The 25354-nt window shown below is 50.2% G+C and overlaps 9 protein-coding genes across 9 annotated transcripts; 5 read left to right on the forward strand and 4 right to left on the reverse strand.

Moving 5' to 3' along the window:
- Nucleotides 1–194: 194 nt before the first annotated feature.
- N7533_001394 (ribulose-phosphate 3-epimerase RPE1) lies at nucleotides 195–1087 on the reverse strand (the record flags this gene model as incomplete). Its single annotated transcript, XM_057098044.1, has 3 exons — nucleotides 195–464; nucleotides 533–784; nucleotides 845–1087. 3 exons carry the CDS (start codon nucleotides 1085–1087, stop codon nucleotides 195–197), a joined length of 765 nt encoding a protein of 254 aa, XP_056963180.1.
- Nucleotides 1088–2929: 1842 nt separating this feature from the next.
- N7533_001395 (uncharacterized protein) lies at nucleotides 2930–3142 on the forward strand (the record flags this gene model as incomplete). Its single annotated transcript, XM_057098045.1, has 1 exon — nucleotides 2930–3142. One exon carries the CDS (start codon nucleotides 2930–2932, stop codon nucleotides 3140–3142), a length of 213 nt encoding a protein of 70 aa, XP_056963181.1.
- A 577-nt stretch (nucleotides 3143–3719) lies between these two features.
- On the reverse strand, nucleotides 3720–6680 carry N7533_001396 (uncharacterized protein; the record flags this gene model as incomplete). The annotated part of the gene is made up of 1 exon (XM_057098046.1): nucleotides 3720–6680. One exon carries the CDS (start codon nucleotides 6678–6680, stop codon nucleotides 3720–3722), a length of 2961 nt encoding a protein of 986 aa, XP_056963182.1.
- A 1372-nt stretch (nucleotides 6681–8052) lies between these two features.
- Nucleotides 8053–10615, reverse strand: N7533_001397 (uncharacterized protein; the record flags this gene model as incomplete). Its single annotated transcript, XM_057098047.1, has 3 exons — nucleotides 8053–9863; nucleotides 10080–10323; nucleotides 10391–10615. 3 exons carry the CDS (start codon nucleotides 10613–10615, stop codon nucleotides 8053–8055), a joined length of 2280 nt encoding a protein of 759 aa, XP_056963183.1.
- A 493-nt stretch (nucleotides 10616–11108) lies between these two features.
- Nucleotides 11109–13307, forward strand: N7533_001398 (uncharacterized protein; the record flags this gene model as incomplete). Its single annotated transcript, XM_057098048.1, is given in 4 exon segments — nucleotides 11109–11304; nucleotides 11373–11504; nucleotides 11571–12338; nucleotides 12349–13307. 4 exon segments carry the CDS (start codon nucleotides 11109–11111, stop codon nucleotides 13305–13307), a joined length of 2055 nt encoding a protein of 684 aa, XP_056963184.1.
- Nucleotides 13308–15114: 1807 nt separating this feature from the next.
- On the forward strand, nucleotides 15115–16217 carry N7533_001399 (zinc-binding alcohol dehydrogenase family protein; the record flags this gene model as incomplete). Its single annotated transcript, XM_057098049.1, has 2 exons — nucleotides 15115–15457; nucleotides 15541–16217. 2 exons carry the CDS (start codon nucleotides 15115–15117, stop codon nucleotides 16215–16217), a joined length of 1020 nt encoding a protein of 339 aa, XP_056963185.1.
- A 1054-nt stretch (nucleotides 16218–17271) lies between these two features.
- N7533_001400 (alpha-L-arabinofuranosidase A) lies at nucleotides 17272–19538 on the forward strand (the record flags this gene model as incomplete). The annotated part of the gene is made up of 7 exons (XM_057098050.1): nucleotides 17272–17391; nucleotides 17445–17894; nucleotides 17952–18068; nucleotides 18128–18317; nucleotides 18391–18968; nucleotides 19027–19125; nucleotides 19191–19538. The coding sequence occupies 7 exons, from the start codon at nucleotides 17272–17274 to the stop codon at nucleotides 19536–19538; spliced, it is 1902 nt and encodes a 633-aa protein (XP_056963186.1).
- A 632-nt stretch (nucleotides 19539–20170) lies between these two features.
- Nucleotides 20171–22196, reverse strand: N7533_001401 (MDR family MFS transporter; the record flags this gene model as incomplete). The annotated part of the gene is made up of 6 exons (XM_057098051.1): nucleotides 20171–20362; nucleotides 20414–20589; nucleotides 20629–20992; nucleotides 21051–21580; nucleotides 21642–21953; nucleotides 22076–22196. 6 exons carry the CDS (start codon nucleotides 22194–22196, stop codon nucleotides 20171–20173), a joined length of 1695 nt encoding a protein of 564 aa, XP_056963187.1.
- Nucleotides 22197–22787: 591 nt separating this feature from the next.
- On the forward strand, nucleotides 22788–24552 carry N7533_001402 (arylsulfotransferase family protein; the record flags this gene model as incomplete). Its single annotated transcript, XM_057098052.1, has 3 exons — nucleotides 22788–23358; nucleotides 23421–23486; nucleotides 23552–24552. The coding sequence occupies 3 exons, from the start codon at nucleotides 22788–22790 to the stop codon at nucleotides 24550–24552; spliced, it is 1638 nt and encodes a 545-aa protein (XP_056963188.1).
- Nucleotides 24553–25354: the final 802 nt, after the last annotated feature.

Here is a 25354-nt window from a genome sequence, read left to right on the forward strand (position 1 = left end):
AATAGAAAAGAACAAACCCAACCGCGGCCCAATATCGCAAATCAAAACACCCAAACCCCTTTTGTGTAAATGTATGTGAGCATGCAATGCGCAACCCCGCGTCAATGCGGGGCTACTGCATGGAATAAATAGCCACCAGGCAAATCAGAACACATCGCAAAGCAGAATAGAAAAGAGCTCAGTAAAGCTCAGTCCTATGCCTCAATGCCCCGACGCTTTTGAACAGCATCGCGCAGCTTTGCAATGACATCAGCTGGGTCGGCAGCACCGAAGATCGCAGAGCCCGCCACGATGACATTCGCGCCAGCCTCGGCGGCTTGGTCGATCGTTCCCAGGCCCAGACCACCGTCGACTTCGATGTTAAGATCGGGATACCGGGCGCGCAAAGCGGAGACCTTGGGAAGTTCAGAAGCCATGAATTTCTGGCCGCCGAAACCGGGGTGGACGGTCATGACGAGGACCATCTGGAATTCGGAGTAAATGTTAGCTGGAGGTGCGGAGGATAAAATCGGGAGCAGGGGGGGGGACTCACGTCTGGTCGCTCGTTCACATCGGTGCTATCGAGGATATCCCAGAGAACATCAACGGGAGTATCGGGCTTGATGGCGATACCGGCTTGCATGCCCTCCTCGTGGATGTACTTGATCAATTCGCGCGGAGAAGTGCGGGCGGTGGTGGTTTTGTCGGTGGGATCGGTCGCGGCGACGGAGGAGACGGCGGCTTCGTAGTGGAAGCAGTAGAGATCGCAGCCAGCCTTCTTGAACTCGTGGACCCATTTGTGAGGCTGTTGGATGGGTGGTGATTAGCATGAAAAGCTGCCGATAGCGGGGCTGAAGCTCCTTACCTCCATGATCATCATGTGGCAGTCAAAAGTGCCGCGAGCGCAGGGTTCAAGGGGTCTATCGACGCAGCCACGAATCTGAGAGACAACAGGGCACCCGATGGTCATGTTAGGGACGAAGTGGCCGTCCATGATGTCGACATGCAACCAGTCGGCGCCTTGCTCCATCTTGCGGGAACAGTCATGGCCGAGATTGGAGAAGTCGGCGCTCAGGATGGAGGGCGCAATAATAGCGGGAGGTGTCATTGTGAAGGGGAATGGAGGGGTAGTGGGATGTGAATGAAGTGGATGTGGAGGAAAGAAAGATCAGGAGGGGAGATGATGTCGAGGTCAAGCTCTGTTTACATTGGATGCGGTGGCAACCCCCCCCAGGTGGATATCCTTACTCCGTTGTACACCGTAAGATGCTTGGAATCCCCATACGTACCCCTGGCATTAATACTAATACACCTACGGAATACATCCTGAATAATACATATGAATGCCCTCAATTATGTCCCTTTACTTACCACTTCTCCCAATCGCCGCATCCGGCACGAAACCAAAAGTTTTCAATGATGCAACCGGTGATAAGGGCTCCGAGCCTCACGTGCGGCATTGGCAGTGACAATCATCCCGCGTTAGCTTTGCTGCAATAACCCCACCAGGTGGATTCGACATTCTGTTCACCTCCATTCATTGTCCGCATATTGGACTTGCCTTGGTCCGCTTTGCTGGATTGCCCATTTCGGTGATTCCGTGGTCAACTACTCCGTTTTACACTTCAAAGTTGGATTATACGAGTACTTTGTAAAAGACCCCTTCCCCAACCCAAGCTCTCTCACCAACCGGGTCTAGTGTTTAAAATTCCGCATGTCGGCTGACCATCGACAGGGGTGCGTCGATCTAAGATGATTGGGGGAATCGCCTGGAATCCGAGTCGAATCTTGGAAGTCGGCGAAGGGCCGACCTCCACCCGCCAATCGATTCCGAAGTATACCAAATGCTATATTCAATAGACCAATCAAATACTACAGAGTATAGTTACTAGTACTCTCTTTGTATAAACATTTGCCACAAATTACATCTCCAAGGATAAACAAGAGTAAGTCCTGAAATTCATCCCCAGCCAACCCCTTGCAAGCCGCACCTTACCCCGGTACTCTGTACTCCGTACTTAGCAAACGGATAATCGGAAACGCAGCGAACGGAAATCTGCGCCCAACCTAAATAAAAATCTGCTAGCTGCAGTGCTGTCCCTCACTAATCCCCTTCCAGACACCCCAGGGGCAACCCACGAGCTTCAATAGCCGGCATAACCGCTCCTTTGCCTACCCAAACCAGAGCGGGGACGACCTCGGCGCACTGTAGTCCGGCCCTACTCTTCCCACCAACATACGCCCCGAACCAGACCAGACCAGACCAGACCAGACCTCCCAACCGTTTTGAAGGAGACTTGTTCCGACACACAATTGCTCGAATTAACTTGGATCGTCACCTGGGCTGCACGTGTTGAGATCATCGATAGATCATTTTCTCGGGTTCTCCTATCTGGGATGACCCTGCCGGGACGAGAAATGCAGTAAAATGGACAGGTTTACGGAGTAGTTACTCGTAGATCTACTTACAATATTCAGTTAATTTACAATACATCTTGACCAAGGTTCATGCATGACTCGGTCATGGTGACTTCACAAACACCGCGAATGCTGTATACTTAACTTTCAGAAAAGCCCGCAAAGAAACCACACCAGATCCTCTACGATCGGACTTCGCCAACAGCTTCCAAATTGTGCCTTCAAGCCATCCTCGTTGAGATTACGCCACCACAGGCCCTGGAGAGGGGTAATGATAGTAATCACCTAGGAGCGACAATCAGCGACATCCAATTGCCAGCAGGGCGGGACGTGCGATATAACACGTACATCCAGCAACAATTCCGCAATAATAAACGGAATATCGCGACACAGGTCTGCGGATCTTTGTTCTAAGATTACTGCCATTTTCCCTGGCTCCCGCGGTTACTAAATTGTATAGATCGCCCAAATCGCCCGGGTAGCTTCTAGATCGCGCCGCGGACCATGCTCTTATTAAGCTTAGTCCACCTGCATGACCGACAATCTGCTACCAATTGTTCAGAAAGACTCACATTTGCATGTGTGCTCTGCAGATCTAGTGCAACTGCGCCGAGATAAGGCGACTTCTTCCGACCGGCTTGACTACATAATGGCCCTACGCCACGCTACACCTGCCCTTGGCGGCGATGAGATCTCCATCATGACGTATTGCAGATCTTTCAGCATCGATATCGTGAAGTTTTGAGTCACGCCCCGGTTGTATTTCTTCAGGATTGAGTCTGCGGGACGCCAAGAGGTTAGTCCTTGTTAGTTCGATGCGAGTAGCGTGGTGAGATGGTCTTGCTGTGAGTCGGGCGAGATGCTAGTGACTTAACACTAAACAGAGATGTGAAATGAGACTGCCTTGTGGTGGCCTAAGAGATCTGGAATTTTGGCCTGGTTCTGATCTCTGCCAAATCATCTAGTCATCTACAGCTGCATCTCGGATTTTGGATTTAGTGCCAAATCAATATGGTAACGTTTAAACCAGCTACCTAAGAGGTAGACTACTATATAGATAAGAAAGGCTGAAATTGGCCAGTGAGCTTTTCTTTACTTCGAACTCGAAGGTTGGGGGTGTGTTGCGCCATTGAAGTTACTAGCACTAGTAGTTTTACAAGGGATGCGGGACGTCACTTTTTTTTTCACCTCGGAACTAGACAATCATTTACGGAGGATATACTTTACATAGGACTTAAATTGGCATCTCTCATCTCGGATTACATTAAACGGCCACCAGGGCACAAGTAGCTAGGGTATCAACATGAATCATTCACCTCACCCTAGTGGTGAGAAACGCGCTTCCTCTTCGGCTTCATAGCCCATCCAGACAAGCAGGTCCAGCCTGCACCATTCTTCCTCCCTTCATCGAACATAGCCCCAATCCCCTCCAACAACTTAGCCCGATCCCGACCCATCTCCATCCGCAGCTGAACAAGCCACTGCTCCCACATCCACCCACCCAAAACACCAGTAATACTCGCAATATCGCCCGTACTACCAACCGGACCCTGAACAGCTTCATACTCCTCGATCTGACTCAGCACACGCGGAGCAGGAGCTTCGCGCGGAATCTGCGGCTCGCTGGGCTCCATGCCCATGGGGAGATACATCCATGCACGCTTGATGTCGACGAACCCCGTGCCGCGCAGTCGGGAAAGAAAGTTCTTCGACGCGGCAGGGTCGTAGCCGCGAGTGCGGAGGTTGAAGGCAAACTCGACCGAAGACGCCGCGGCCAGCGGACCCGGATGCGAGATCTCTGCGTCCAAGAGCATGAATTCCAGATATCCGCCGGGCTTGAGGCATCGACGGCACTCCTTCAAGACCAAATCGTATTCGTCTCTGTCGAGACCGGTTGGACACTCGGTTTTCAGGAGAGCGTGCAGGGAGCGCGTGCTGATGACATCAAATTGGCTGTTCTTGAAGGGGAGTTCCCAAAGCTTAGACACCGAGACAGTGCGGTGGTTGCGGGGGCCTTTGATGCCGGTGTTCACGACTTGGTTCTCTGTGACGGCTGAGTATACTTTTGCATGGGGGAATTCATGTGCAGCATGCCAGGCCCACTCGCAAGAGGAGTGGCCACCGAGGTCTAGGATGCGGATTGCTCGTTTCTGTCCATCGGGGGTCTTGGATGACCGACGGCTTCGATTGACTTGTTTGGCTGCTGGGCTGGTGAGGAGCTTCCCGCCATTGAGAGAGCGCATGGCATCCATCGCCCACATAGGTTGACAGAGCTGGGCCAGGACGAGCTGCTCCTTCTCAAGCTTGGAGAATTGAGCTTTCTCGGCGAGGACTGTGGTGATGATCGAGTTCCGGGGAGCCTTTGAGAACGGGCCCTTGTATGCTGGTCGCTCGGCGCGGACGAGCTCATATTTGCCTGTCAGACAATTTATGTGCATATCAATCAATCCCAGGCGGAATGATTGAATGGCATCAAAGCGCATATTGCGATGGAGGAAGCCATCCATCTTGTCTGCTCGTTGCCGAATTGACTGGAACCCTCGCCAGTAGATCGAATCTTTGCTAGATAGGATGGGTGGACGGGGGCTGATGGCTTCTGGTATACCTTCGACGAAGCGAACTGCTTTCTTGGGGCCGGCATCGGCATCGCGAAGCACTTCTTCATACTCGACATCTGGGGTCTTGACTGGCTCGATCTCATTGACAGGGTTGGTCTCGTTCAAGACAGCCATGTAGGTTGCTTGAGCCGCGAGCCAGACACTAGTGCGGTCAAGGTTGTCGGCAGCACGGTCTTGCAGGTCTTTGTCGTAACACTCATCGTACTCATACGCATTTGCCGAGCGAGGAATCTCTTGGACTGCCTCGAAGGTTGCACTCATTGGACTATCGCGATGTTGAGCTTGTTGAACCTGAGTCGGTGTGTCACAGGGGACCCGGATTGCAGTCAGAGGATCACCGTCGCGGATGGCAGTGTCTGGATCTTCTTCCTCCGGACGGTCAGGCCAATCAATGACCTGCTCGACGACTTGACCTTGCTCTTGGCGCCATGGCAGGTTATAGAAACCCTCGGCAGTGGCAGACGTCGGTGGGTGATTGTGATTCGGAATCGACCAGGTGTGACGGGCCCGCGGGGCAAGTGAAGCAAAGAATCCGCCCGGAGATGGAATACTGAGCTCGCTGAAGCTGTACGACGATAAATCCGACGCCGGGGTAGCTCCCTCAGCACTGCGTGGTCGACTAGGCGGTGCTTGAAGTTGCCACATCTCATCGTTACTTGATGAGGTCTCTGACCATGCCTCGGGTGTGCCGTTGAGAGGGATATGCTGAAGCATAGCCAGGGCACTGTCGGGTAGGAAGAGGCCACCATCCGATGGAGTTGGCTCTCGAGATGGCTCGTCTACCGCATCGTTTTCCAAAGCTGAAGGAATCCGAGGGAACTGGCCGAGAACATTCCTCCAGTCCTCATGGGGATTCTCAAGAGCAATTGGAACTTCCTCGATATTTGGACTGGAGCCCTCGCTTCGCAGGTCCCCACGTTCATTTCCATCAAGATCAGGTCGAACATGGACATCATGCACATCCCAATTTGTATCCGGGAGCGAGTGGGTATCGGGAGTAGCGAGTGCACTCAGATTAGACTCTTGATCGGAGGATATACTGCCATCAAGCGAGGGCGGGGCATGCGAAGCAGGTACTGATCGAGCGAGCATCAAGAGTGCCGCGGGCGAAACTGGAATCTTTGGCGGAGGAGTGGGAGGGATGGGGGAGTTCAACTTGCATGCGTTCACGGAGTGCCACGCCGAGGGCGACGATGGGATATCCAGGGTCAGCGCGCGTTTGCGGTTACTCCCCGTTGAGGTCACGGAATTCCGGGTAATTGGTGTCACCAAGCTGGAGGGCCTGGTCCCTGGCGCGGAAAAGCAACTGTCGCTGACACTAATATCCGTGGAGTGATCGTCGTCCATACTACCCTCATCATCTGTGGCATCGTATAGATCGTCGAAGCCCTGCATCTGTTCTTGCCATTCCATATCGGAGCATGAGGAAGTCGTGTCCGCAGAAAGAGGCGACAATAAACGTGCGAGCCGAGCATGTGTCGGGACGTAGAGTCCGTTTGTCTTCAGCGTCAACTTGGGGCTGATCGCTGGCTTGGCTGTGTGAGGAGGGCTACCAGCGCCCTTTTCACCGAGGATCTCGCGCGTATCTTCGATTATAGTATTAAGTACCGTCCCCCGGGCCTGCCGGACGGGCGGAAATCGAGGTGGGCGAACAAATTCTGTCATTTTGAGTATCCACCTGGATATTTAGTTGAATTTGGAGATGAAACGAGAAAAAAAAAGAACAAGGTAAGAAAAGCCGTAGGGGTGAGTGCGGATACCGCTGAGAGGCTCTAAATGGGTATCTTCAAATAGCAGGAAAATGCATCGACACCGATCAACGGGTCAAAAAAGTTTCAAAACAAATAGAAATAAAATGCTCAAGCTACCAGAGCATGAAGCACACGAATGAATATGACGAAAAGAAAGACGCGAACTCCTATGAAGTGCCCGGGCCGTGAGAAAGGTCTATATAATCGAGTGGGCGCGTATCCGGCCCTGGGGTGATGTGCATGACGAAGAGTCGATCCTTGTTCACGGTCGCCAGGTGGGGCTACTGCAGGCTTGGGCACCACTAGCTCGTCTTGGATGATTATTGAAGGCCGAAAGTGCGACCAGAAAACATGTTAATTGGTGCAAATGCGGTATGGGCGCGTCGCCCAGTGTCAACTCCTGGTCGGGGAATCAAATGCCCAGCAAATTTGGTCTGCTATGAACAGCGGGGCTGGGTTCATTTGGGAGGACTTACCTTGACTCACAACAAATCAGAGGAGTTGTTGATGTGACGAATTGCTCGGGCCACAGGGAGGGTGTGAAGGGGCCAGTGATTGGCAGTCTCTAAGCGCCCACTTTTACTATCTTTAGTGACTTGAGGTGATTTAGCTTGCCCACTCGACCGAACTAATGTCTGTGCACCATCAATATCACCTCTTTGGGCACACGCGCCCAACGAAATCTTCATTAATTATCCCGTGTGACGCAAATTCCATGCAAAGAAGGGGGTCCAGAAAGAGGGGTGATGGTCGCATTCCTCCAATCACTGCAACTATTTGCTGGAAAACCACTGCTGGGTTACATGTTTAACGGATATTAATTTTAGAAATCAATACTAATTCATGCCGAATACATTGCAGACTGCACATACTACCCCAAATTTCAGATTCTGCTCATCTCACCGTGACCTAAGGGGACTGGCAAGACCCGAGCGCATCGGGCGGATTTAGGATTGGCTATGATCAATGTATATTGAAAGAAAATGGACTGTCTTTCCACTTCTCTTGGAATGATTCATATGTAGTTCCAGTATCTTCTCAAAGCCACCTGAGTCCATCACACCGCCACTGTCCCCATGGGCCGTGTAGATTGGCCCACGACCGTTGGCGATACTTTGCCCTGGAGCGAGACCTGCCTATACTATACAACGTCCCTTGGAGAACTCGGGCAAACATGCTCAAGATGTTCTAAGTGAAGGTGTGGAGAGTGCACCTGCAGACTCATGGCTACATCTGTTAGACTACGTGGTAGAATACTCTCATTATAGTATCGCGACGATTTACCCCTACTTATAGTTAATAAACAGTGGGCTCGTAATGACTTTCTCACTACTCCATTCTCGGCCCACTAAATAGACAGAGCGGGACTCTTGAGAGTTGGGAGGAAGCGAGAGAGTTCCTTTCACTCGCCGAGGCAGATTGAGGTCTGGCACGGCTTCAATTCGAACAAAAAGACCCGCACCACCTCGGATGTCAACGTATTTTCCATCAGAGACAGTCGAGACTTCCTCCCAAGTTGCTTCAATGTTGAAGCTCGGTTGAGGCTTGTGTGGGTTTCCAGACAATGGATTTCCGACTTTGACGTACCCACCAAGCGAGCCAGAGATCGTTATTGTAGATGGTGTCTCGTTGCTTTTGAGGTAGATGTTCACACCATCAATGTCACCGCTAGTTTTGCTCGAAAATTCCACTGTATTGTTTCCAGAAACTCGAGCAAAATCCTCTGGGTTGTCTTCAAATCCACCGAAGGGGAGTACCCTTTCCACCGCAGCATCCTGGGAAAGTGTGATTTGGCCGTTCCAAACGGCCTCCCGATAGCGGTCATACAGCCTTGCTCCTCCCCATGTGATTCTCAATATGGATGGCAGGCTGGTTTGACCCTCGGACCAAAGCCGACGGCTCCAGATCAGACCAGATGCATCGAACGCCTCGATGGACGAGAAGCCTTTTTCACCGAGGAAGTGATAATCCAGGTCCAAATTCTCGTTGGAAGAAACGTCAATCTCATCGCCCTGTAAAGCAATTCCGTCTTTGGTTCTAGCAGAAGCAAGACCTACCAGACGCTGTCCGGTAGTTGCAAAGGTATGCCTCGATCTCAAGGACTTAGCTACCGTGCTTCGGTCGAGTCGAGGTGAAATAATTCCCGTTAAACCTCCTCGGGTTCCGAAGACTGCAGTGCCAGAAACACCTCCACCACATCGGCCGCGGTGTTCATCAGAATTGGCAGACACTCCAAGCTTCCATCCCCGCTGAACAGCATCCTGAAGGAGCCACTCGAATTGCCCCCAAGCACTGCCAATCTCGACTAGTCGCTCGAGGTTAGGATGATGCCAGGAAAGATTACATCGGCGTCCTCCGACGTGAGGAATAAGAAGGTGTTTTTCGGCATCTCCAGCATAAGTAGCGTATAACTCATCCAGAGGCCAAGCTCCCGGCACGAGATCTTTTGGACCGTGCTCGGACCATTCGAATGAGCGCGCAACGTTTCCGTGTCGATCATAGGGAAACTCTGGCGGATATTCTTCGGGATCTTCTAAGAAGACCACATTATGATCTCCCCCGGCCGCGGAGTTTCCACACCACTCGGTACCAGGGTAGATGACAAATTTGCCGGACTCATTGAGGGACTTGATGAGGTTTATCGTAGCATCCCAGTGATCCTTCGTTATTTGAAAGTCATTTGCAGTGTACCCAAGGACATCTAAACCTGCAATCTCTCGGCCGTAGGAAAAGTTGTAGGCGGAGTTCTCGGTACCAACGGTATCATCCGAATGGACGTGCAGATCACCAAACAGAATCTTGGGCACGTTCAAATCAGAGGAGACACTGACATGGGAAATACTGGATTTCAGAAGGGGGCCGTCTTTGGCGTTCAGCGAGATGTCCACTGTGTAGTCTCCTTCAGCAGCCAGCTGGATGTCAGAAAAGATGGCATTCGTCCAGCCCGATTTCAACTCTGAGAGCTCCCTTTCGAATAGTACTTGAGAGTCGTCGGTTGATACCTTTAACCTGAAAGTCAGGTCTTGAAGGTCGCGAGTCACGTTTCCCCATTTATCCTCCGCGTGGGCGTGGATTGCGAATGGTACATTAGGCCGTACTAACCTCGGCGAGACCGGTTGAATGCGATGAGGTGGTCCAGGAATGATGTTCCAAGAAATGTCGGGTTGAATTGGTGCAAATCGACTATTGCAATACAGTCAGTTCCCCATCACTCGCCGTGCCACAGGGTAATCGAGTACTCACGAGGTTCCAACAGGATCAATGTAAAATCTCCATCGGAAGTCTTTTTCAATAAAGGTTTGTACCCGAGTACCCTTTCCACCGAAGCGGCGATCACCAAGTCGGATACGGATACGATCACCGGGGTTGAGGTAACCATCTTGAACATCCACAATGACGGCTTTTTGGAAGGGCCTTTCATGGCCCTTTTGATCAAAACGAATTCCCAGCGATTGAACTGTCGCAGCTGACTGCCCACTAACAAGTTCATTGGGCAAATACTCAGCGCTCACATAGTTTTCCTTGGTGGGATCTGAGGTTTGGAAAAGAGCCCAATCCTAGTTGGCGGTGATATTGTCAGTTGACTTCTATCTCAGCTTGTGGGCTGGGTGTGGCTGTTCTTACAGAGTAGAACTTGAAGGTGGCTTTAATCCAGGCGCCATCTGCAAGTCCCGATGCGCCGACCTCATAGTCTAGGTTAAGCTCAGTCCATTCACCAGCGACCAACGTAGAGATGTCACTCTTCACACGGCCGAGGAATGGGAGGCTCTTCGTGTACTCATACAGCCCCTGAGGGGCAAAATAGTCCCCGACTAACTGTTGTCTCTCGTCAACTGAAAGGTACTTCATGTTGAAATGACCTTTGGAGGATGTTTTTTTCTGATAAGATAGAGGTTGGCGAATATAAATATTTAATTGCGTGCTGCCATCGGGGGAATCCCGGGCGTGGAGCAAAGTGGAGTATTTGTACGTGGCGAAATCACCACGCGGGATGTTAACATCGCAATTCATTTTAATTCGCTCTTTCCTGTTCTCTGTGATCGATGGAATGGCCATTTCAAGCTTTGGGGGATATATTTCAACGCCAAGAGATGTTTCGTCACGCCATCCGACCCTCATTTAAGACTTATTTGGTCGGTCATTGCCCGAAATGTCAGACAGCCCTTCTCAACCCGAGTGTATCGTAATGTGCTGGTTATATTCACCAAGGGCTCGCAAGCTCTTTCATAATGGCTCATACTTGCCGTTCAAGTTAGGAATAGTATGAGATTAGACACCTACCCTTCGAGTTGCCACCTTTTTTATCAATAATCAGCTCATATACAACCCTCGAGGCTTCAAAATGCTTGGTCCTCGAATTCGGGACCTAAGAGAGGCTGCACGAAACGATGACAATTTAAATCGGTTTCTCAGTCTCACAAAGGTCTATCTTCCGAGGTTGCCTAAGGCCTCTGCAGAATATCTAGCAGCCAAGGTCCCGGTTGTACAGTGGTCTTCCAAATATTCTTTCTCGTGGTTATGGAGTGACTTGGTTGCGGGTAGGGTGCCACTCGACGGCTCAATTCTTCTTTCAGTGCTCATTGCTAATTTGCACTGAACGAGATAGGAATCACGATCGGTATTCTACTCGTTCCCCAAAGCCTTGCCTATGCCAAAGTCGCAAACATTCCTGCTCGTTACGGCCTCCTGTCCAGCTGGCTGCCGACCTTGATCTACGCCATCATGGGAACTTCAAAAGGTCAGTCGCCTTGTCCGGTATTTAGTTTTGTCGGAAAGAGCTTTGTATTGAAATAAATTTGCTTAGACGTCACTGCTGGTCCGACTGCTATAATGGGTCTTCTCACGGGAGAAATCGTTACAGATCTTGTCAAGACAGGCTACGCAGCCGAGTCTGTTGCCACTGTAGTTGCTTTCTGGGTCGGCATATATTCATTGATTCTCGGACTCTTTCGACTTGGATTCCTCCTTGAATTCATTCCCCTCCCCGTGTTGTCTGGTTACGTTTCAGGCGCGGCAATCACGATTGTTCTCCAGCAACTCAAGGGACTATTTGGCGAAGGGAAGACTGCCAGTGACACCGCTGGCGTAATTCGCGTGTTCTTTCAACGACTACCAAACACCAATTGGCGCGCATTTTTGATGGGCTTCTCAAGCATCATCTTACTACTCGTCCTACAATTCGTCGGTCGCGAATGGGGCAAAAAGTATCGAAGCCTGTGGTATCTCTCCATTGCTCGCAACGCTCTTGTTCTCATAATATTTACAGCAATCAGCTGGGGAGTAAATAAGTCACACAAGAGCGATCCCCTGTTCGGAATTTCAGAAGTCACTGGCACAGGAATCATAGCTCCCTCTGTTCCTGATACGCAACTACTCGTCAAAACTGCAGGCCGCAGTATCGCACCTTTCCTAGCAGCCGCATTGGAGCATCTTGCTATCGGTAAAGCATTTGGTCGTCGCCACGGCTATGTCATCGAACAAGACCAGGAGCTCAGCTATATTGGCGTGGCTAATTTGGTTGGAAGCTTCTTCTCCAGCATGCCTGTCACTGGGGGGGTTCTCGCGTACTGCAGTGAATTCAGAGTCAGGAGTGAAGAGTCCTCTTAGTGGCCTGGCGACGACTGCTTGCGTTCTGGTCAGCATTTACAAGCTCACAGATGCCTTTTACTGGATCCCCTCTGCAACACTATCGGCCATCATCATCATCGCCGTCTGGCAGATTATCCTACCATTCCGGGTTTTCTGGCAGTATTGGAAGACATCCTTTGCCGATTTCGTCGGCAGCATGATTGCGTTCTGGGTAACACTCTTTGTGGATGTTGAGATCGGCATTGCCTGCGCAGTTGGGTATAGCATCGTCTATGTCCTTTTCCAGCTCGCATTCGCCCAAGTGGACATGGTGACAAACGACAACTATTCACAGCTCTACCCAGCTTCATCACACAGCGCATTGCCCTCACGGCTTCCCGAGGATACGGTTGTATTTGCTCTGCGTGATTCAGTCCTTTATCCCAACGCCGCTCGCATCACGCGCCAGTTTACCGAGTATATTTACTCTTATACTTCTGGAGCGCATGAAACTCCTTCGGGGACCACAGAGGACTACCAAAATGCGGAAAAATCCACCAACAGACTCTGGAATGATACCAAAGCTAGACGCATCGAAGAGCAGCGCAAGAAAGCAGGCACAACAAACAACGAGGAGAGCTTCCTTCCCCATGTCCGCACAGTAATTATCGATATGACGCGCGTCACACACATCGACACAAGTGGGATGCAGGCTCTAGCAGATACCAGATCCATGCTGAAGGAGTGGGCCGGCCCAGATGCTGAAGTGGCCTTTGTGGGGTTGAATGGACGAGTGAGGGAGCGAATCCAAAGGGCCGAGAAGAGCTTCGTATCTTCAAATAGTGATGGTAGCCCTAGAGATCAAGGCTACATTGTTTTTGACGTTCTGCAGACAGCACTATCTAACACTCATACTCCAGAGGAGAGTAGTGCGGACGTGGCCAAGAATGCATCGTCACTGGGGTCAGATTGAGCATTGGGTAATCAGATATCTTGAATGAACTTTAGTGGGCGGGCATAAGACATAGGAATCCACTGTAGTCACTAGTATGTGAATGTAAGGGAAGTGTAGCAGTTGGCAGGTTGCGATGACGCCGGAGGAGAATTAGTATCCTGTAGTAAGTCGAAGAAACTAAAGCCGTACTAAAGTCAAAATCACATTTATATAGCTTCTTATTGTCTATCTATGAGTCTATTAGTACGTAGAGAAGAGGGGGGCAATGGTAGCGGCGTATTCTCAGATACGCGGGTCGATTCAGCTGTGCAGTTCAGGGCTAGACTGACTATAAAAGCCATGGCGTCATGCCAAATAGACTTCAAAAAAGAATTAAAAAGAGTAAAGAGATAAAACTGATTCCGAGCGCGTCTATACTGATAGGACGGACTTAGTGCAAGATCGTCGGACTGTATCAAGTCGAACTAGATAGAAAAGTCCCACCCGGCGGACAAATTCTGGTGTATATAGGCACATACTCCAAGATTTGATTGCTAGTGGCATTCCCATTTTTCGCGATTTGGTACTACTCATAGCTGCCTTGCTGCCAGTGGGTTGTATGTGGCTATACGGTAATCGGAAACAGGGCAGAGAGCAACTATCTTGCAAATGGGCCCTTACGTCGGTTTGGAGGTATTTTATCATTATGGTAAAGTCAAAGTTTCTGATGATTGCGGTACTTTCGGTTCTGCCATGAGCATAATTGCTTCTAGCAAGGGATCCTCGGGTTCATCTACATGGTCTTGTTCAAATAACTCTAACCTCGGGGTTTGAAGCTTCAATGAGATACCTAGGTATGGAAGTAGTGAGCCCCCATACCTAGGTAACAATCTAGATTTAAATATTTAAATGACGTGGTTTCTGCCCAGGTCCATGGGTGTAACTATAGATTCAAGTTAGTAAACTACTACATATTCTTTATTTTGATGGATTGATTGCTCAGAGCTTTCGTCATACAGACTTCCAAGGTTAGATGGTAAAAACAAATTTTGAATATCAGAAAACAACCTGCTTCTACTAGTAGCTTGAATTTAAATACCATTTGAAGATAGCAAATAACGTGTTTCACCACCGAGTCGAGTCGGCAGCCCCATGAAATGTAGTAAATATGATAAATTACGACTTTGAATATCTCAACAATAAAAGGATATTTTAAGTTATAATTATTAATATAGGTTCTTATTACTGGAGAGAATAGCTCAGTAGGATTTCTTTTAGACTTTTCTAGATATCTTATTAAATTCCAAAAAATACCTGGTAATTTATTCGTTCAAGAGATAAATATATATTTCTACACCATTAAAATATTTCTTAGATTGAATATTTTACAAGATAGTTAGTAATATTATTTAGAATACTATGCCTTAAAATAACCTTCCAAATAGAAATTGTTGTTGAGTTACAAAGTTGTAATTTATCATATTTACTATGTGTTTTGGAGCTGCCGACTAGGTGAAGTTGCCAACTAGGTGGTGAAACACGTTATTTATATGAAAGGCACTCGGCTGTGCTTGGCCTGACCGTATTAGCCTTCGCATCCTGCCAGTGATACTTTATGGTCGCCAATGGTAATTACTCATTGGCTAGGGAACTTTGACCAGGTGACCTTTATTTATCTCGGATTTTAAGTTTTGACTGGTGTGGTGGCCTAATTGTACGCCCCATGTTAACGCCGCAATCTCCGACTTGTATATATTATTTACCTCCCTCAAGCCCTGGAGGTGTCGTATTACTGTTTGCCAATCAATCACTGGAATTTCAACGTGTTTCATATTATCGCTGCACCATGAAAGAAGCATTTATCGACAAGCACCTCACGGTGACCATCCGCGACACCGAAGTCCCCGTTCCCGAGGCCGGTCAGGTTCTAATTCGCGTGGTCGTGTCCGGATCCAATCCGAAAGACTGGAAAATGGCTCTGAGCTGGCCACCAGACGGCGCTCTGTTTAACCAGGGTGACGATATTGCTGGGTATATCGAAGCAGTAGGCGATGATGTCCTAGGATTTCACAAGGGTGATAGGGTTGCCGCATTTCACCAGGTGATGAAACCACACGGAAGCTGGGCAGAATACGCGATCGCCCCGAGTGTTTCGACTTTCCACATTCCTGGGCATACTTCCTTCGAGGGTAAGTGTTCCTGAACGACGTTCATCTTAGAAGAGAATGAAACTTTCTAAACCACAACCAGAGGCATCAACAATCCCCCCTAGCTGCCATGACTTCGGCCGTCGCAATGTTCCAGCGATCGAACCTGCCTCTTCCCTGGAACCCTACCAGCGAGCCATTTCCATACGTAATTTATGGCGGAGCGACTGCGGTCGGAGCATTCGCCATCAAGCTCGCTCAGCTATCCAACATCCACCCCTTAATCGTTGTCGCGGGTAGAGGTAGTGCATTTGTCGAAACCCTGATTAATCGCGAGAAAGGCGATACGATCATCGACTACCGTCAAGATGATGATAGCATACGAGAGAATATCAAAGCCGCCGCTGGCGGAAAACCTATTCATCATGCCCTCGATGCAGTGTCGGAGAAAGGAAGCTATTTGAATATTGGCACAGTCATGACCGGACCCGGACAACTCACTCTTGTGATGCCTGGTATCGATTATCAGCCCGAGGGAATTTCAGTCACTCATGCAGTTGTTGGTTATATTCACGCCCCTGCTTCACCAGGGAAGACCATTGAAGATACGGAGTTTGCAGCTGCATTTTATCAGCTCATGGGCCGGGGTTTGGCACAGGGGTGGTTCTCGGGGCATCCATATGAAGTACGTCCTGGTGGATTGGCTGGGCTTCAAGGAGCGATGCTGGATTTGCAGGCTGGCAAGGCATCTGCTGTCAAGTATGTGGTGCGGATTGGCGAGACTGATGGCGTGGAGAAATAGAGGCAACATGTTGGATTTCTAGGACCTTGACGAAACATACTGGGAGTTGTCTCTAAAGATGCCTTCCAAGGTTAATTTAATTTCTTGGCAATTGTACTTGTTTTGAAGGGTATCTGCGTAGTAGTCCACTTGCAATCGGAATCTCCGGATACCCCTCTTGTGCTCCGATAAGTCCTTGGGGTCATTTGTGAACTGAGTGGTGATTATTGTTTGACACGCGAAAATGTAGGCACCGGCTTTATAGATCACCCAGAATAACTTGGCCGAAAAGCAGATTCGGTGCTTTCAATGACGTCTATCATGATTTCTAAATTTCCTCCTCCCATCCAAAATCTACTTCTCACATCAATACTTACATCACGACCCTTGGCAATTACATCACGCAACGTTGTTGGATCAGGCCAGGTACCAAAAAGTGGAGGCTCTGCAGCTGCGGAGATGCGGAGAAAGCAAGCTCATTTAACCCATCAATCATGACGCTCCCCCAACGGGACCTGCAGACCATTTCTCGCATGGCGCTGACGAAAATCATTGGCAGCACTACAAGACACCAATAGCTCACGAGAATCACCGCCTTCGTCATGTAACTTCAATCCGACCTTCGACCCTGGCTTTTGATCGAATGTAGTGGTACTGCAGACATAATCACCCGAGCGCACAGGGATCATACCTAGCGTCTTGAACTAACCAGTTCTGCCGATGTTTCCCCATACTTAGAGTGGTTTCGCAGTGTCCGGAGCACCTCCCCACGGAAATCTACCCGATGCGGATAATTCAACGTCGGCAATTCTCAACTAGCAGCAGGACGATGTTTTCTCTTTGGCAATGATCGTCTCCGATACTCCTCACCCCCTCCCAGATCGTGATCTCGGACTACGAGGGGGTGGCCTTGGCCACAATCAAGGGTAAATTGTCCCGCAGAATAGGCATTGCTCGGGGCTGGGAACCGACAGGCATAAATACTCGCGATGCGACCTCCTCGTTTCAATGTGTCTACAGTCAATTCTGGGTAGGATTAGCGCAGTTTACATCTGCCCTTGCTCTCAATTGAGTCATGTTACAAAAATATATCCTTTTGCCCCTGCTGGCTACCTGCAGCGCGGCTGTGACTATTTCTGTTGCGAAGTCGGGTGGTAACGCTACTACCAATTTGCAATATGGAGCAATGGAAGAGGTAAATTGTCCTGTTTGAAACAATCCAGCTCACGCTGACCAAGCTTGTTTCAGGAAATCAACCATTGCGGTGAAGGTGGCCTGTACGCAGAACTAGTTCGCAACCGAGCATTCCAAGGCAGCTCAAAGTTCCCATCATCTCTGGATGCTTGGACAGCTGTGGGTGGATCGTCTTTGTCTCTGCAGAACCTCAGTGATCCACTCTCCTCTGCTCTCCCCACCTCAGTGCGGGTCAAGGGAAGCAGCACTGCGGGACTCAGCAATGCCGGTTTCTGGGGAATCGACGTGCGACCTCAGAAATATTCGGGTTCCTTCTATGTCAAGGGTTCCTACTCTGGCTCCTTTACCGCGTCACTCACCTCCTCAAGCGGAAAAACACTGGCTAGCACCACTGTGAAGTCCAAGAGTGTTGCTGGTAAATGGGTGCAACATGAGTTTACTATTACGGCTAAGACTAAGGCATCTGACACTAAGAACACCTTCTCGGTGTCATTTGATGGATCGGTGAGACTCATATTTGCAGAGTGATTATGGACAATGACTGACAATGAACCTAAATAGAAAGCAAAGGATGGCTATCTTGACTTCAACTTGATCAGTCTATTCCCACCGACCTGGAACGATCGTCCCAATGGCATGCGACGCGACCTGATGCAGGCCCTGAAGGACCTTGGCCCTGTAAGTCATCTCATTATCTTGGTACAAAAATTATTTCCGAATACTTATTTCGATGATAGAAATTCCTCCGATTTCCAGGTGGAAACAACCTGGAAGGAGATACCATCGCGGGCCGCTGGAAGTGGAATGAGACCATTGGTCCCCTCAAGGACCGCCCTGGCCGTGCCACAACTTGGCAATATGAAGAGACCAGTGGATTTGGTCTAGTTGAGTATATGGAATGGTGTGATGACCTCGGAATGGAGCCCAGTAAGCTATTTCCTCCCCTGGGCAAGCTGCCTGTTTCAATAGAATCCGAAGAAACTAATCAGGAATGATATAGTCCTTGCCGTCTGGGCCGGTCTGGCTCTCAATGGAGAACTAGTCCCCGAGGATGAGCTTGACTTCTACGTACAAGATGCCTTGAACGAGCTCGAATTCCTGACTGGATCGGTGGACACAAAATACGGTGCTCTGCGTGCTAAGTATGGACACCCCGAGCCATGGACGATCAAATACGTCGAGGTCGGAAACGAGGACAATCTCAACAGCGGACTGGAATCTTACAAGTCCTACCGATTTGCCGCCTTCTACGATGCCATTACGGAGAAGTATCCCGATATCCAAGTTCTAGCTTCGACCATCGACATGACTCTCGAGGGCAAGGCTGGTGGTGATTACCACTTGTACGATATCCCTGACAACTTCGTCACCAAGTTCGACATGTTCGACAGCTACAGCCCCGACCATCCTATTCTTCTTGGTGAGATTGCCGCCACGGAGTTCAACAACGGCGGCAAGGGTATTGACTGGAGTGACACCAACTTCTCTTTGTACCCATGGTGGATTGCCTCTGTCTCTGAGGCGGTTTTCCTTTTGGGAGCTGAGCGAAACGCAGACAAGATTATCGGAACAACCTATGTGAGAAATTCCAGCGAAAAGGTATTCACAAGGTGAGAATTTCACTAACAAATTTTAGGCTCCATTCCTGATGAACCTGGATGCCTACCAATGGTCCCCGACTATGCTCTCCTTCAATGCCAACCCTGATGACACCGCCAAGTCAACCAGCTTCCATGTCTATGATGCAAGTCAAACAAAGCACCCTTTAACCAAACGGCATGTACTAACTGACAGCTTTAGCTTTTTAACAAGAACCACATGACAAACACACTCCCAGCCACCTCCGAGGATGCCTTTGGCCCCCTGTACTACGCCACCGGTCTAGACAGCAAAAGCAACTCGCGCATCTTCAAGGCTGCTGTTTACAACAGCACCGAGGATGTTCCAGTGTCACTGACCTTCTCAGGAGTCGGACGGGGTACCAAGGCGGATTTGACGATCCTGACCGCACCCAACGCTTTCTCCATGAACGAAGTTGGTGGCGCGAACATCGTCAACAGCAAGACGACCACTATCAAGGCCGGCAAGAAGGGAGAATTCAGCTTCAATCTGCCTAACCTTAGCGTGGCAGTTCTCACTACCAATTAAGAGATACTGCTAGTAGATGGGGGATTTCTTTCTTAGATTGTGAATGTCTATCTCTATCTAGAAGTACATACTCGCAATGGCTAAACCTTGGAATCATCATGATATTTTTACTTCCGGGTCTTCTTGCCGATGTACGACTGTGGAAGGTGCAGAGTTAAGTGCTTGGACGGCCTTAGCTGGATTAAGAATAAGAAATCTGAAAGCCAAATCTCCAATTCATGGAAATTGGTCCCAAATTCAATCATTTTATTTCCCCAGTGGATCCCCATCCCAGCCGAACCCCGCTGCAGCTTCACCTGTCCAGCCTCGAGGGGGCATATTGGGACTAGAACCACTCCATTCTACCATCTAAATACTCTAAATCCTATCTACCTATCTATCCTCCGTAACCAACTGCCAGTTCGAGCAAGACCTTTCTACCGAAGCAGGCTTAAGCCATCATCGACATACAAAGGACCCCTCCTACTTCCTCGGCTCCACCTCGCAACTCTCAAGCAAGGCCATAGACCCAGGCCTATTGGGTCCCACAATCCAACTTACCAAGACACCCATCAGAATTTCATTCCTCGACGCGCAAGAGCCGCGCTGATTGAACATCTGGTGGGCTCTGAGAGGAAGGACATTTAATACCCTTATTCCCCACCAGCTCGCTCCAGACCCTTGCCACGAGTGAACAGGGCAGCAAAGGTAGCGATGAACCCAAACGAAGCCGATGCGCCAAATGAAAGGCGAATACCGCGATAATAGACAAGGCGCACGGCCATCTGGGCGTCTGGGGGCAGATCATGGATCGCCGAAACAGAGTGACGGATTTCGTCAATCACCTATGAAAAGAAAAAGAATTGGGTCAGCGGGTTCTTTCATGTTGTGGTTACGATTGGCACGGCGGTTCGTGGACGGAATTGTACTTTCCATTTATCTGGTATTTCACTCAAGGCCTCGGCGAGGCCTGAGCTCAGTGTATTCTGAATTATGGCTGAGGTGATTGCGACGCCCCAGACTGTTCCGAGGGAGCGGATGAGGTAGACAGTCGAGGCGGAGACGGCGTGGTCTATGAAAATTGGTTAGTTTCAGTGTCTCCACGACCCACTCGCGACTCTAATTCGGGGTAGTGGTGAGGGTGGTCGACGTACCGGAATGATCAAATGCCGCCAGAAAGGTGAACAAGATTCCCGGGTAAACGATCCCTGTCCGAGGTTTGCTGGGATGATATACGCAAAGTACTTCCACTGCGAATCGTCGAAACGGAGTAGTGTGACGAGGAGGTTACCGATGAACATCAGACCTGCGCCGGTACGTACGAGCCAGGCCAATTTTCCCCAGCGGGACATCACTATCCCGGAAATCAGGCCGCCGAGGGGGGTGGCGAGGGATGGAATGACCAGTCGTGCACCGGCTTTCGTGGGACTGTCCAGTAGAATGACTTGGAAGAGTAGCGGGATGGTAAAGAGGAACTATCGTTTCAAAGTTAGTAACACGACCTGAATTTTCTTCAACCCGGCGAGAACTTACAGCGTAAGCAGCCATCCCGACGCAAACATTCGCAATCTGAGTCGAGACTGGAAGGACGCCACGAAGCATCTTCAACGGAATAAGAGGAACGGCCTTGGTATTCGCCTCGACGTAAACGAAGAGAGCAAGGAAGACCACACTGGCAACTAGGGACAAGATAACCCAGACATTAGTCCAAGGAAGCTCATTGCCACCCAAGCTCAGACCAACAAGTTGACTCGAGAGAGCGAGGACAAGCAAACAAGCACCCGACAGATCAATCTTGTGCCAGATGCCTTGACTCTGCTGAGCAGCCGAGTCATGGTGATGGTGCTGCTTAGCAGGGAATTCAAGGACAAAGTAGCCCAGAACAAGCACCATCAGTGAAACAGGCACCTGCACAAGAAAACACCATCGCCACCCGATCGAATCAACAATCGCCCCGCCAAACGATGCACCACAGATAGCACCGAATCCATAAGACCCATTCTGCACAGCTTGATACATCCCCCGCCGACGAAAGGGAATAAGATCCGAATTGACAATAGTCGCTATCAGGCTATGTTAGACAAACAAAATAACGTCTCATTTCGCGCAAGCGACAAGACTCACCCATGGTCATCAAACCACCCCCACCCACACCCGTCAACGCGCGCATGAGATTCAAGAATAGAATATCCCTCGCAACAGCGCAGCCCAAACACCCAGCCAAAAAGGTAATCGTCGCAGTAAAGAAACAAGCCCTGCGACCGAGAATATCCGAGAAGCGACCGTATAAAGGCTGGAAGGCGGTGCTGGTGATTAGGTAGGAGGTTGTCAACCACGAAGCTGTGTTCGCGGCATTGAACTCGGAACTTATGATTGCGTAGGTGGACGCGGTGATTGTGCCGTCGAAGCCGGAGAGGAAGACGTTTGACATTATTGCTGGTGAATAGTTAGTTTCACGTTTAATCTTGCTATTCCGAGTCCTTGCTGGTTGGACTGGACTGGTGGCCGCAACAAAAACTCCTCCCCGCGCGGGGTCATTCATCTGCCAGTGGACATACCGAATTGAATCCAAAGAAACCCATGCCCGGGTCGCCAGTTATCACTTGGATCGGATGGCAGAAGAGGCTGCTCTTCTGTGGGAGTCGGGTTCGACATCTCGGGGTCTTCAATGACTGCCATGGCGGGTATCCAATTGGGTGAGAACCTTGGAATTCGAGTTCAAATTGAGATCAAATCGATGGAGAATACCCAGGTGAAAGAGATGTCAGGTGTTTCGTACTTGGCACTTGGCACTTGGCACTGTTGAAACTTGCCGAGCAGCCGAAGAATGTCGGAAGGGAAGCGGGGACTGAATTGGGAAGGTTGAAGTGTCCATCGCCAAGCACGACATTTGTGGATTTGCTCTCACCACGGGATTTTACGAGATACTATGACATATTCGAACCATTTCTGTATTGACATTGGCTTTGACTGCAGTCTAGGAACAAGTCGAACCGTGGATACTTTTAATTGCAGCAATCTGAAGGAAATGACGTGTTGGCACACCACTTCGTATAAATATCCAACCCTCCCCCCCATTATCTGATCACCCCAAGTCTCCAAGTCCACCATCTACTATAGTAGTAGTGATAAATTGAAGCAAACTAAAAGAGCGTCGAAGACCTCTCAGTGCAGAATACCCACCTAAGGTTAATGTACCCTATGCTGGCAAAACATGACCGCCATCATGGAAACTGATCGCCGGTTTACTAGCAAACCCCCTTCACCACGATGAAGATGAAGCTCCTTGAAGCCATCACCTACGTGACTGCACTGGCACCCCTCGCCGCTGCAGATTGGCAATTCAAGTCGCGAACGGACCTCGCCCCGCCACGTCTGAACATCACCATCCCCGCATCCCACGATACTGACAAGGGATACCTCTTCGTCGCCCCGTTCCCGGGTCAGTGGGCCGAGCCCCAGTTCCACGGGCCCCGCCAGGAAGCCCCATATATCTTCCGAGATGATGGCGAACTCGTCTGGTCCGGGTATACCTATTACTCGATCTGGGCGACCAATTTCCAGGCTGCCAGATGGAAGGGCCAGGATGTGCTGTTCAGCTTTGAGGGTGACCATAACCCGGCCTATGGGCATGGTCATGGCCATGCGACTCTTCTGGATCAGAACTATGAGACGATTCGTGAGTTGCGCGCTGGCAACCATAAGCTTATGGATAAGCATGAGTTTCATATCATCGATGAGAAAACGGCTTTGCTTCAGGTTTATCAGCCTATCCCCACAGACTTGAGTCGCTGGGGTGGTAGCCCCGAGCAGCAGTGGATCGTGGATGCCATCTTTCAGGGTAAGTCTTGATTCTTGATGCTGTTGATTAGTCAAGCTTGAGTCAATGTTAACGTGTGGTAGAATTGAATATCGAGACGGGTGAGTTGCTCTTCGAGTGGTCCAGCCTCGACCATGTCACTCCTGATGGTAAGCCCTCTGTTCAAATGATGATCTCGCTTTCACCGTATATCCCATGTACTAATCAACAACAGAGGCTGTTCTCCCCCTGAACCCTGGCCAAGCCGGTTCTGGCTACAACTCGTCGGATGCATGGGATTACTTCCACATCAATTCCGTCGACAAGGACATCTTTGGCGACTACCTCATCTCCGCTCGCGACGCCTGCGCTGTACACAAGATCAACGGAACCACCGGTGAAATCATCTGGCGGCTAGGCGGGCTTCGCTCAGACTTCGACCTAGGACCCAACGTCGCATTCTGCTTCCAGCATCATGCCCGATATGTCTCCCGAGACGGCGACGAGGAAATAATTTCGCTATTCGATAACTCCGCCCACGGAACCGAGAATCACCGCGGCCACGAAGTCCACACGCACCCATTCTCCCAAGGCAAAATCATTTCCGTCAACACGGCCACCTGGACCGCCTCGGTGGTTCAGGCATTCCAGCCCCCAGACGGTCTTCTGGCCAAATCCCAAGGAAGCACCCAGCTGCTGTCGAACGGAAACGCACTAGTCAACTGGGGCTCTGAAGGCGCGGTGACTGAATTCCGAGCAGACGGCACGCCCATCTTCCACGCATACATGGACTCCGGCGCCTTGGGCGAAGGAGTCGAGAATTACCGCGCATTCAAGTATAACTGGACCGGAATACCGAATGAAGAGCCCTCCCTCGTCGCCGAGAAGACTCCCTCTGGCACGTCGGTGTATGTATCATGGAACGGTGACACGGAAACTGCTATCTGGCGCTTCTACGCTGTGACTGATCGGTTCGGGTCGCGATCGTTCTTGGGTGAGGTGCCGCGTGATGGATTCGAGACTGCGTTCCATGTGTCGGGTCACTCGTACGGACAGATTGCTGCCGAGGCCATATCTGGTCAAGGTAAGGTTCTCCGCGCCACAGAGACGGTTCGGCTGCGGGAGCAAGTGGTGCCGGGTCAAGGTGTAGGACAAGGACAAGGCCAAGGTCAAGGGGCGGGTGTGGCTGAAGTTCCGGACCGTGCGTCGTGGAGACAGATCGTCCTGCGGGCCTAACTCAAACGTGGGCTCGGTTAGGGATGACTGGCACATTCAGGGGGAGTGGAAGTGGATACTACATAGTTAGCCGTGCGGAATGATTGCAGTTGATGAGGGCGTGTGATCGGGGTGGATTGAATGGGAAAGGAAAGGAGAATCGGAGGTTGATGAGATATAGTCCGTAGTCCCGAGATGAAAGAAGCAATATAACGGTGTGTCGATATACCGGAGACGTTGATGCCGATAGGTCAGTCCAACGAGGGTATGTGTTTGTAATGAGCAGGGTCAGGGTGCCCGGGTACATCAGTCTTGCTGTCCTTCAATATGCTGAAAGTGTAGTCCGTATTCCGTATATCGTACCAGAATACGGGGGATCAAAGAACCAAAGAGCAACGGCAGTGCAGTCGGAGCCGTCCCCAAAACAGTCAATGCAGACTGGGGCCGTGGGGCAATGGTGGGGACGTATACGCGAATACGGGACCAATCAGAGTGAAGATATGCATGTTTTGAATGACATCGAATGAGTTAAGGTTTCGGATTTCCATGTGAGCTTTGCCCTCTAAGGGATGTTGTATGAAGTGGGAGACGAGTGCGAGTGTGAGTGTGAGGGAGAAGGTGGTAGTAGTGATAGTCTCGTGATAAACGAGCGTAAGTGTCAGGAAACAGGTAACAGCATTACCTTGGGTACTCTCACTGAGAATCTTACCTTAACACTGCCAGAGTATAGTAGTTGTACCATACTGTAGACTGCGTATACTGCAAGGCCTCCAGTCGCACCTTCCATTCGGATGGGCCAATTCCCGCGATCCGCGATCCGTTC

The sequence above is a fragment of the Penicillium manginii genome (assembly GCF_028828005.1).
Source record: "Penicillium manginii strain IBT 31320 chromosome Unknown utg000002l:1.0-5564898.0:1.0-5567710.0, whole genome shotgun sequence".
Lineage (NCBI taxonomy): Eukaryota > Fungi > Ascomycota > Eurotiomycetes > Eurotiales > Aspergillaceae > Penicillium > Penicillium manginii.